General features: G+C 44.5%; 1 protein-coding gene across 1 annotated transcript in view; it reads right to left on the bottom strand.

Annotated features, from left to right (window-relative positions):
- Window positions 1–12543, bottom strand: part of LOC135553856 (guanine nucleotide-binding protein G(o) subunit alpha-like) — a 33123-nt gene that overhangs the window by 14531 nt on the left and 6049 nt on the right. Inside the window, exons 6-7 of the mRNA XM_064985787.1 lie at window positions 10241–10401; window positions 975–1103 (exon numbers count right to left, since the gene is read on the bottom strand). Coding sequence (XP_064841859.1) covers window positions 975–1103; window positions 10241–10401 — 290 coding nt within the window. The remainder of the gene's footprint in view (window positions 1–974; window positions 1104–10240; window positions 10402–12543) is intronic.

Here is a 12543-nt window from a genome sequence, read left to right as displayed (position 1 = left end):
CTGACAAGCCAAATGTCTTGATTTCTGTTTGCCCCTGTAGTACATATTAAAAATCATGGTAGACATCCGAGTGATCCTTTTATTTTTCTAGGAATAGTCACAATATGTCGTGCCCAACGGTCATTTTTGTAGTCACGCTGGGGTGGAGCACGTCTGGGTACGCTTGTAGTTATGAATTCCAGCCTCTGGAAAACAGTACTGCATGTTGGGAAAGTGGTTCCCATCGGTTAGAACTAGAATACATGACATTATGACGTGATAGTGATTCACCGACAATCTTCCTGCACAGTTCTCCTCCCTGCGCATCAGGAGACCAAGAAGCCAGAAAAACTGTGACAACTTGTCTGAAGCCATTTTTCCAATCACACACAGCTGAAACACCAGACTTACAGAGGCTTCTTATACACATATGTGAGGCGAAGAGGGGACATCGTCTTGATACTACAACAGTTTACTAGAATGAGTCAATACAGAATATTCTATTGGTTTGAGATGAAGCACTATGGACATTCAGAATAATGCTCATTTGAAAATGGTCATACTCAAGGAACCATACGATGACGATCACCAGAGGAAGTTGGCAAGCAGAATTATTTTTGTAATATCACCCCGTCGCCTGTAATCATGTCGTGTTGTCAGTATGACGCCGACCCGCTCTAAACAGCCCTACCACAAACCCATTCACAACACCACCCACAGATATAACACTGAACTGAGAATGTATGATCACACAGAATATTTTCTCAAGGTATCAATGGGTGTCATTGTCTTATGACATATGGCGTCATTATAACAGAGTCGTTAGTTATATTCTGAAGTAAGACAAAGGAGGTGTACATTTGTTATAAAGAACATATGCAAAATAACATTTAGAAAGCACGATGAATGTATTGAACACGATTCATGGGTAGATGAATTATGGACTGGTTTAGACAAGGCAATTCTCACATGAGCCAGTGAAAACCATTCCTTACCTGAAAACCATGTGGTTGACTGGAAACTGAGTCTCGATGATTCCGGAGGTTCGCACCCTCACCCGCAGGACGTCCGCCTCAGTGGGAATGTATCTGGGAGAGATGATCCGACTTATGTTCTCAAAGAAACTGGGAAAGGCAGATGGAGGAAACAGTCAAAAGAAACAAAAACAGCTATAAGACTAAATGGTTTAACTGAAGAACATAAATCAGACAATGTTGATTTAAAAATAAAAATACCAACATGGTGAATTATGTTCAAAATTATATTTTATTGATGCATTAATCAGTGCATAACGGAGCAAAAATAAAATTACTACATTGAGATTACACTCCACATGTTTGCAGTCACTTAGAAATGTCCTTGTTTATGATAGAAAAGCTCAACTGGCAGCTTCATTAAATAGTACCCTCAAAACACCAGTCTCAACATCAACAGTAAAGAGGCGACTCCAGGATGCTGGCCTTCTAGGCAAAGTGCCTTCTCAAACAAGACACTAATGTACTTGTCCTCTTGCTCAGTTGTGCACCGGTGCCTCCCACTCCTCTTTTTCTGTTCTGTGAAGGGAGTAGTACACAGCGTTGTACGATATCTTCAGTTTCTTGCATGGAATAGCCTTCATTTTTCAGAACATTTTGAGCCTGTAATCAAACCCACAAATGCTGATGCTCCAGATACTCTAGTGTTAAGGCGGCCAGTTTAATTGCTTCTTTAAAATCAGAACAGTTTTCACCTGTGCTAACATAATTGCAAAAGGGTTTTCTAATGATCAATTAGCTTTTTAAAATTAGAAACTCGGATTAATTAACACAACGTGCCATTGGAACACAGTGATGGTTGCTGATAATGGGCCTCTGTACGCCTATGTAGATATTCCATTTAAAAAAATCTGCCTGCTTCCAGCTACAATAGTCATTTACAACATTAAAAATGTCTACACTGTATTTCTGATCAATTTGATGTTTTAAATGGACAAAAAAAAGTACTTTTCTTTCAAAAACAAGGACATTTCTAAGTGACCCCAAACCTTTGAACGGTAGTGTATGTAAAAATGATGAGTTGGAGACCATATACTCATACGAGGCAGTTTAATGAGTAACTTGTACTGAGCGACAGAGAGACAGAGATGGGAGACAAATAACTAAATTAAGCAGTCATTTGGGAGTGTGGGAGATCAGAGGACAGTCCACCAAGTGGCTAGCTAGGTGGGATCCACCACCAGAGGACAGTCCACCAAGTGGCTAGCTAGGTGGGATCCACCACCAGAGGACAGTCCACCAAGTGGCTAGCTAGGTGGGATCCACCACCAGAGGACAGTCCACCAAGTGGCTGGCTGGGATCCACCACCAGAGGACAGTCCACCAAGGTCCACCAAGGGGTGGGATCCACCACCAGATCCACCACCAGAGGACAGTCCACCAAGTGGCTAGCTAGGTGGGATCCACCACCAGAGGACAGTCCACCAAGTGGCTAGCTAGGTGGGTTCCACCACCAGAGGACAGTCCACCAAGTGGCTAGCTAGGTGGGATCCACCACCAGAGGACAGTCCACCAAGTGGCTAGCTAGGTGGGATCCACCACCAGAGGACAGTCCACCAAGTGGCTAGCTAGGTGGGATCCACCACCAGAGGACAGTCCACCAAGTGGCTAGCTAGGTGGGATCCACCACCAGAGGACCAGCATTCTAATCTAGGTGATCAGACAAACGTCCACACAAAAATAATTCTGTGAGAGATGCTTTGTGTTGAACGTGTTCATAGAAAACTTACTTCATCCGTAGGATCCACGGGGACTTGAGCCAGAAGATGTACATAGTGATAAGGGAAAAACATCCAAAACTGTGATGGTGTTAAAACACACCAAGCCTTACGGAAATGACCCGTCTCTACAATTTGCAATTATAAAGCATGTTCCGTGTCAACACACCTTCACTCATTGTATGCAGATCATGTTCATGAGCCATCATATCAACGCAAGCTTCTTACTGGAATACTTAAGGTATAATGGCATAGCTGTGTTACCATAGTCTGCCTGTTTCAGCAGAGCTCTAAAAGCAAAGTCCTTTCCATAAGAGAGAAAACTCATCATTAGAACACGTCAAAACAACAAGTCACTTCTCATGCCACAATAAAAAGGTACAGACAACCATTAGAAGAGAAAGGCCAAATGAGTAGTGTTGATCTAAGGGGGAGGAATAACATGACATATTGGAGCTGACCTTTTGATCACACAGCAATTAGCACTTTTCACAAAGCAACACACACAAGCTGGCGCAGTAGAGAATGTCACGAAGCGCTGTAAAGTGATACCTCCAGGGTGAGACGGACAGGTTCCCGCCAACCACCTTCCTACCCACCCACGCTGCACTACACCGCCACGAGCCAGGCATTCTGGTCCAGTCTCATTGTGTCATCCACCAAGGATGCACACCCACCCACTCCCTCCCTTCTGCCCTCACACCCTCCCCAAATGCAGCACTCCCTACATGGCACTGGTCATTTTGAGTTGTGGCATTACTTTCCATTCAAATACATTGAGAGTTTGATTGAACCTGGCCTGGAGTGTGTCGGATGTGCAGGGGCTATTCCATTGGTTCTATTGCCCAAGACAAGTTCAATTGAGTGCAGCTAAACTATTCAAAAGAAAATAAATACCATTTCAACCCAGGTCTGGCGGCCATGAAGCCCACGTCAAACTGTCCGGCAGGCCATAGTGGCATGTCAGTGGGCCACGGAGGCCCAGACTACAGGGGCGGGAGCTCCAGGCAGGCTCAGCTGCAGTGGGGGGGGGGGGTTGATCCAACCTGGCACCCTCAAACAGGACACCAAGCCTGGGTACGGTCATGACACCCACACTCCCTGCTATCCTCTGCTGGGCTGCTGTCTTGAAGGATCAGGAGTTTGGAAGCAGAGCTTCAAAGTGATGGGGATGGACTGTACAAGCAGAGTTCTTTTCAGCTTGGGTTGACAGTGTTTACAGAAGCCAACAGTTCCAGTTCCTCAGCCTCCTCTAAAAACCCAGTGGAACAGTAAAGAACTACAGGCCAGGACAATTGATTCAGACCTGCTCATTTCTGTAACAAAATAAACAGGTCTGTATGAAAAAAACAGTTGTCTCTTCTACATGTAAGCTGTCAGGTATAACCTCTTGGACAGTCTAAATACTTAAAATGGCTTCCGCTCCTCATCACCTTCACTTCATGACTACCAATGAGTGAAAGGACAGGAAAGGTTTCCATTATATTGCTTTCACCTGAAATGACCTGTGAGATCAGTGATCGGCAGAGGAGAGAAGACCAGAAAAAAAACGTTGCGCCTTTGAGTACATCAGTTCAGTCATAATTTCCTCCCTTCACATCCAGAGGAAGTCAAAGTGTGTCACGACCGTCTGATCTGCCAATTCATGTGGAAGAGATCAATTTGAACAGGTGGTCTAACAGAGACAGAGGACAGACAGGGGAGAGAGCTGGGACAGAGGTAATCCTTAGTCATATCAAGGGTGTTTGAAATGGAACCCTAAACCCTAGTGACTACAGTGTTCTGATCTAAAAAGTGGTGCACTCTAAAGGGAATAGGGTACTGTCATGACATTGGCCTCTTTGGGTATAGCAACTCCATCCCCCTCTCGCTGCCCCCCCCTTGCCTCCTTCAACTAGGCTGCTGTGGTCAGAGGTCGTAAATTCCTCAGAAGACCTAATGGACACAGAGTTGGTTTTCATGGAGAACAAAGGAAATCCTTCCACCTCACAGAACTTGAGGTATGAACAAATTTCATGTACCAGAGAAAGTGTAAAAGACCGGTGAAGAATCCAGCTACGAACTGGTGCGTTTGGCACAACTTGGGAAGCTCATGGGAGACGGTGTGGCCACATTACCGTAACGCTGTTCATATAATAGCCTCAGATATGAGGTTTACATGTTATTTTTGTATAAGATGAATGAGTGAGTATGATATGGTTTGTATAATATGATTGTGGACTGTTTAATGAAGAAAAATACAATTGCCTTTTGATTTGAACTAAAATCAGAGGACCGCCCCTGAGCCTAGTTAGGGTCAGACATCCTGGACCGGCCCTGAGCCCAGTTAGGGTCAGACATCCTGGACCGGCCCTGAGCCCAGTTAGGGTCAGACATCCTGGACCGGCCCTGAGCCCAGTTAGGGTCAGACATCCTGGACCGGCCCTGAGACCATTAGGGTCAGACATCCTGGGACAGCCCTTTTCTGCCATTCCTAATAAAACCCAAATTTTAGAAATTATCAGCAGACCATGTTTCTCTCAATCACGGGAGTACAAAGGTTGTAGACCATTGCTGAATCTTTTAACCATACCACGTGGTTAAACTCTTAGCATTTTTGTGAAGTACAATTGATGTATGGATGACTTCTAGTGAAGACTGGGTTCGTGCAGATAACCAACAATTTACGACGTTTGGAATGAGACTAACGGGAGGTAAAGTAAATAATTCATTAATTCAAAGACTAATTGATCAGATAAAATATCTGAAAATTTATTTTAGGAAATGATAACTTTGTAAACTGAATATTTTTCCTTGATGCCCGACTTCCTAGTTAGTTACATAATTAATCAGTTGATCGCACAGTAACTAATTACAGAGACTCTTTGATAAAAACTATCAGTCTTCAGTTATTGATAGTAAAGACACGACAGTACCATTTCAGATGCAGACAGACTATTGACATGTGAGTCCATCAAGAACTGCAACACCACTGGGTTTTTCACGCACAACAGTCCTGTGTTTATCAAGAATGAGCCAACTTGACAACTGTGGGAAACATTGGAGTCAACATGGGCCACCATTCCTACAGAATGCTTTTGACACTTTGTAGAGTCCATGCCCTGACAAATTGAGGCTGTTCTGAGGGGTGCAACTCAAAATTAAGGTGTTCCTAATGTTTTGTACACCCTGTGTGTGGGTCTGGTGTCTCAATTGTATAGTGTGAGGGCAGCGTACCACCCTGCATTCCTCTGCTGGCTTGCCTCTGAAGTGAAGCAGGGTTGGTCTCTGGATGGGAGACCAGTAGCCCTTTATCATGACTCAGTTCTATTACATTACACACAAGTCATTAGATGAAGGCATCTTCTGTAGGGGGGAGTTGTGTTAAGATCTGCGACACTCGGTCTGAACATTAACACGGCGCTTGCAGTAAGGCTTTGGAAGCAAAAGGAACGTCTTTCATGTTAGCAATAAATCATTTTTCCAAAATCAAAAGGTTCAATTGATACACACCTTTATATGGTTAGGGTTCCCACACGGCCATATTGTCATGTGACAGCGCTTGTTTACAGAAAACAGACAAAAACAGAGTGGACTAATTGTGCTACTTAGCTATCTGCGTCTACGAACACCTGTTTGTAAACAGAAGACCACAAGAATCCTGGGACTAAACACCTCCCTCTTCAACTGGATCCTGGACTTCCTGACTGGCTGCCACCAGGTGGTGAGGGTAGGTAGCAACACATCTGCCACGCTGATCCTCAACACTGGAGCTCCCCAGGGGTGGGTGCGCTGTCCCCTCCTGTACTCCCTGTTCACCCATGACTGCATGGCCAGGCACGACTCCAACACCATCATTAAGTTTGCTGACGACAACAGTGGTAGGCCTGATCACCAACAACGAGACAGCCTATAGGGAGGTCAGAGACCTGGCTGGGTGGTGCCAGAATAACAACCTATCCCTCAACGTAACCAAGACGAAGGAGATGATTGTGGACTACAGGAAAAGGAGGACCGAGCACACCCACATTCTCATCGACGGGGCTGTAGTAGAGCAGGTTGAGAACTTCAAGTTCCTTGGTGTCCACATCAACAACAAACTAGAATGGTCCAAACACACCAAGACAGTCGGGAAGAGGGCACGACAAAGCCTATTCCCCCTCAGGAAACTAAATAGATTTGGCATGGGTCCCGAGATCCTCAAAAGCTTCTACAGCTGCAACATCGAGAGCATCCTGACTGATTGCAACACTGCCTGGTACGGCAATTGCTCAGCCTCCGAACGCAAGGCACTACAGAGGGTAGTGCGAACGGCCCAGTACATCAGTGGGGCTAAGCTGCCTGCCATCCAGGAACTCTACACCAGGCGGTGTCAGAGGAAGGCCCTAAAAATTGTCAAAGACCCCAGCCACCCCAGTCATAGACTGTTCTCTCTACTACCGCATGGCAAGCGATACCGGAGTGTCAAGTCTAGGACAAAAAGGCTTCTCAACAGTTTTTACCCCCAAGCCATAAGACTCCTGAACAGGTAATCAAATGGCTACCCGGACTATTTGCATTGTGTGCCCCCCCTAACCCCTCTTTTATGATGCTGCTACTCTGTTTCTTATATGCATAGTCAATTTAACTATACATTCATGTACATACTAGCTAAATTGGCCCGACCAACCAGTGCTCCCGCACATTGGCTAACCTATCGATACCTACATGTACATACTACCTCAATAAGCCTAACAGGTGTCTGTATAAAGCCTTGCTACTCTTTTTTCAAATTTATTTTTTACTGTTGTTTTTTTCCTTACTTACCTACACCTTTTTTTGTGGTTTTTCGCACCATTGGTTAGAGCCTGTAAGTAAGCATTTCACTGTAAGGTCTATCTATACCGGTTGTATTCGGTGCACATGACAAATAAACTTTGATTTGATTAACATGCCACAAAAACAAAAAATAATGTTCCCTGCAACTGTTCCCCCTACAGTAAGTGTTATTATTGTGATGTGAAAGTGTAAACATTTATGTTTCTAGAACTGTGCCGCAACTGAGAATCAATTCACGTTTAGATGGAATATTTGGCTGTTTTGGCTTCTAGAGCCAATTGACCCTTAAAACAGAACATGTAAGGTCCTTGGAGTAATGTTAGGCTCCTTTAATCCATTATTGGGCTAGGAGAACAGATGTTGGAGGGCCAGCAGGAGGCACTCTTACCTCTGGTCTAAAAAAATATCAATGCCCCAAGGCAGTGACCGAGACATTGCACTGAGTAGGGATCCGTCTTTTGAATGGAATATTAAACGGGTGTCCTGACTGTCTTCACTAAATATTCCCATGGCACCTATTGTTAAGAGTAGGGGAGGGGGGGTGTTTAACCCCGGTGTCCTGGCTAAATTTACAATCTGGCCCTCATTCTGTCATGGCCACCTAATCATCCCAAGCTTCCAATTGGCTCATTCATTCCCCCCCCCCTTCTCTACCATGTAACTATTCCCCAGATCATTGATGTAAATGAGAATGTTCAGTCAACTTGCCTGGTAAAATAAGGGCACATTATATTATTTATTTTTTAATCAAATAAAAAAACTCACAACATCAGTATGAAACATAACTAAAGAGAGCAGAATGCTACTGCCGTTAACCCAAACCCACATCATCATAATCCACACTTCACTTGAACAACACCCCATTCAGCAAAGGTAATGTCCCTGAAAACAAGGCATAAAGAGGCACTAAATTGAGATTTGATGACACTTGAAACAAAATGTCGTAAAAACCCACCGCGCTTCACATGAAGCGCCTAATTGTGTCCTCACCAAGGGCGTGGTGCTATGTCCCATCATATCACATGCTTAGAAACACCGCTGATCAACCCCCACAAGAGAGGATGTGTGTCTATGACACCAGAACAACAATAAAAAAACTATTCTGAGCATGACCTCAGTTCAGGGCAGGGCCTGTTTTAGGAACATGTAAAACGCACACATACCTCCAACGACGCCATGGTGTTTAAGGAGCCATCTACATAAGCAGTCTAATATACAGGAGTATATTCAAAAAGAGGACAAATCGACTGGTGCAGATTAAATTGGTGTTGGGTAATGCCGCAATATATGTGGATCCAAAGCCAACATCTCTGGCCGGCAAACCCATACATAGCCCCCCCATGCCACCTCACCCATACATAGCCCCCCCGATGCCACCTCACCCATACATAGCCCCCCGATGCCACCTCACCCATACATAGCCCCCCGATGCCACCTCACCCATACATAGCCCCCGATGCCACCTCACCCATACATAGCCCCCCGATGCCACCTCACCCATACATAGCCCCCTGATGCCACCTCACCCATACATAGCCCCCTGATGCCACCTCACCCATACATAGCCCCCTGATGCCACCTCACCCATACATAGCCCCCGGATGCCACCTCACCCATACATAGCCCCCTGATACCACCTCACCCATACATAGCCCTCTGATACCACCTCACCCATACATAGCCCTCTGATGCCACCTCACCCATCACCCATACACCTCACCCATACATAGCCCCCTGATGCCACCTCACCCATACATAGCCCTCTGATACCACCTCACCCATACATAGCCCTCTGATACCACCTCACCCATACATAGCCCTCTGATACCACCTCACCCATACATAGCCCTCTGATGCCTCCTTACTGACAACTGCCCCCCAGGTGGTGGGGAAAGTAAAGCTGAATTGCTGTGAAGCAGAACACTTGGCCGCTGCTTAGTTCATAACGCAGACAGTCAGGAGTCTTTTAACCAATTATCCCAATCACAACACGCCACTGTAAATAGTGGTATGTACATAATCCCCGGTTGTCATCCCCTCAGTTGCTCACTAGACACACAAGCATTTCAAACTTAATTCTCATGTCTTTACTACCCCCCCCCCCATGTCCTTTTTTAACCAACCACGTTTACAAAGATATTCCGCAGGCATGACATTATAATCAAGGACCAATTAAAAATTTCAATTCAGCAAAATGTCAGGAGAATCATTTCCTGTGACGGATGTATTTTTTGCTACAATCCCATTATGTGTATAATCGACGAGGAAGTAAGCAAAGGCTTCCCTTGTAAGACCTGGGAGGATCCACACGGTCTAGTCAGTCTGAATGAGGTGGGACGGCGCAGATAGAACATGCGTCACGACACCAGTAGCACGATTCTTGATTTTCCATGGCAAAGAAGAAAAGCAGCCACGAGACAGACTATTAAACTATGAGCCTTTAAGAACCTGCTTTATGTCATATGCTTTCTGCTATACCTTCAATTATAGGATGCGAGTGACGACAGTGAAAAAGACAACACTGCCCCTACCTCGCTCTCCAACAGAGGTTGATTAAAATATAAATTGATACCAAAACGCAGCATTTCTATCAACTTCCACTGTTTCATCATGAAATTGAGTGCGCTCCGTATGTTGTTTCCTTGCCATGATCATACTTCAGAGAACTGTGATACTGAGTACAGTGACAACGCTACATGTAAAGGTACTCACTAGAGCGCTGAGTCGTTGAGTTGGAACTCGTAGCCCCTGGCAGCTGCAGCTCTCACACCCTGGTCGGCCCAGAGAGCACAGAAAGACAGGGCCACAAATGGCAGCAGCTCCCCGTCCTCCCCGAAACACTGGCCACAGGACAGCACAGAGCGGGCATGGGCCTGCATGGGGACAACAGGAAGAGGGCTTCATGATCACCGATACTCCAGGGCAGTGGTTCCCAAACTTTTTAAAGTCCCGTACCCCTTCAAACATTCACCCTCCAGCTGCGTACCCCCTCTAGCACCAGGGACAGCGCACCCTCAAAATGTTTTTTTTTGCCATCATTGTAAGCCTGCCCCCACACACACACACACACACAAAATGATACATTAAAACATAAGAATGAGTGTGAGTTTTTGTCACAACCCGGCTTGTGGGAAGTGACAAACAGCTCTTATAGGACCAGGGCACAAATAATAATCAATAATTTTGCTCTTTATTTAACCATCTTACATATAAAACCTTATTTGTTCATCAAAAATTGTGAATAACTCACAGGTTAATGAGAAGGGTGTGCTTGAAAGGATGCACATAACTCTGCAATGTTGGGTTGTATTGGAGAGAGTCTCAGTCATAAATAATTTTCCACACACAGTCTGTGCCTGTATTTAGTTATCATGCTAGTGAGGGCCGAGAAGCCACTCTCACATAGGTATGTGGTTGCAAAGGGCATCAGTGACTTAACAGTGTGATTTGCCAAGGCAGGATACTCTGAGCGCAGCCCTATCCAAAAATCAGGCAGTGGCATGTGATTAAAATCAATTTTCACAGAACTGCTTGTTGTAATTTCAATGAGGCTCTCTTGTTCAGTTTATCAGTAAGTGGACTGGAGGCAGTGCATGAAAGTTGTTTGTATCATCCATATCGTGAAAGTACCGGCGTAATTATTCACCCAACTCACTCAGGTGCTTCGCTATATAACATTTGATAATGTCCGTAAGCTTGAGTTCATTTGCAAACAAAAAAAATCATACATTAATGGAAAGACCTGTGTGTTGTCCTTGTTAATGTAGACAGAAGAGCTCCAACTAGTTAAGCATAGCCTCAATTTTGTCCCGCACCTTGAATATAGTTGCGTAGAGTCCCTTTAATCCTAGATTCAGATCATTCAGGTGAGGAAAAACATCACCCAGATAGGCCAGTCTTATGAGAAACTCTTCATCATGCAAGAGGTCAGACAAGTGAAAATGATGGTCAGTAAAGAAAACTTTAAGCTTGTCTCTCAATTTAAAAAACAAGCGTGTCAATACTTTGCCTCTTGATAACCAGCGCACTTCTGTATGTTGTAAAAGCGTTACATGGTCGCCACCCATATCTTTGAATAGTGCAGAAAATACACGAGAGTTCAGGGGCCTTACTTTAACAAAATTAACCATTTTCACTGTAGTGTCCAAAACACCTTTCAAGCTGTCATTCCCTTGACAGCAAGAGCCTCTCGGTGGATGCTGCAGTGGACCCAAGTGGCGTCGGGAGCAATTGCTTGCATGAGCGTTACCACTCCACTATTTCTCCCTGTCATGACTTTTGCACCATCAGTACAGATGCCAACATGAGCAGCAGCTACGTTTGGCTACATACGACCGTTAATGGAATACCCGCGAGAGTGTAACGGTTAATGTGATTGGATGTTAATTATTTGACTAGGCTACCTGTATTTGACATTGTGTTATTTCGCTGAACACTAGATGCTTTCATTTTATTTTTGGCAGTGAAACGAGGCTAATCAGGCGAGAGAAAAAAAAAAAAAAAAAAAAACTCACCCAAATGTATAGACCCCGTTGGAAAATATAAATGGACTGTTTGAAAATGTGAAAAAAAAGTTTTAAAAATAAATCAATGTGAATCATATTTTTATTTGGCATACCCCCGACAGCATTGCTCCAGTTTGGGAACTTGATGAACATTTGCTGTCTCGGGTCTTGTTCATTAGGGAATGAAAGAGATATGCTTTATTTGTGTGTGTTTTGCTATGTAAAATGAGTGTTTCTTATTGGACTAGTCCAGGTAGTCCCTCTCGGTTTCAGTCTTTTCTTCCATTTGGTCTTAATGAACAACCCAACTAAATCATAATGACAGATGTAGATGATAAATGACAGTCTCTGTGTCTACTTGTCGTTATTAGTGAGGTCAAGATGTGTGAGGCAAAGAGGCCTTTAAATTTCAATATATGGCTTGTGATTGTGTTAGGGACGTAGCTAGGAGAATACCAGAGCAAGGCTGACATCTAACGTGACATCTGAGCTCTACAGTTTCAAAAGGAG

Source organism: Oncorhynchus masou, chromosome 14 (assembly GCF_036934945.1).
Source record: "Oncorhynchus masou masou isolate Uvic2021 chromosome 14, UVic_Omas_1.1, whole genome shotgun sequence".
In the NCBI taxonomy this organism is placed as follows: Eukaryota; Metazoa; Chordata; class Actinopteri; order Salmoniformes; family Salmonidae; genus Oncorhynchus; species Oncorhynchus masou.
The sequence above is the reverse complement of the archived record's forward strand: the minus strand, read 5'-3'. Positions and strand labels throughout refer to the sequence as shown.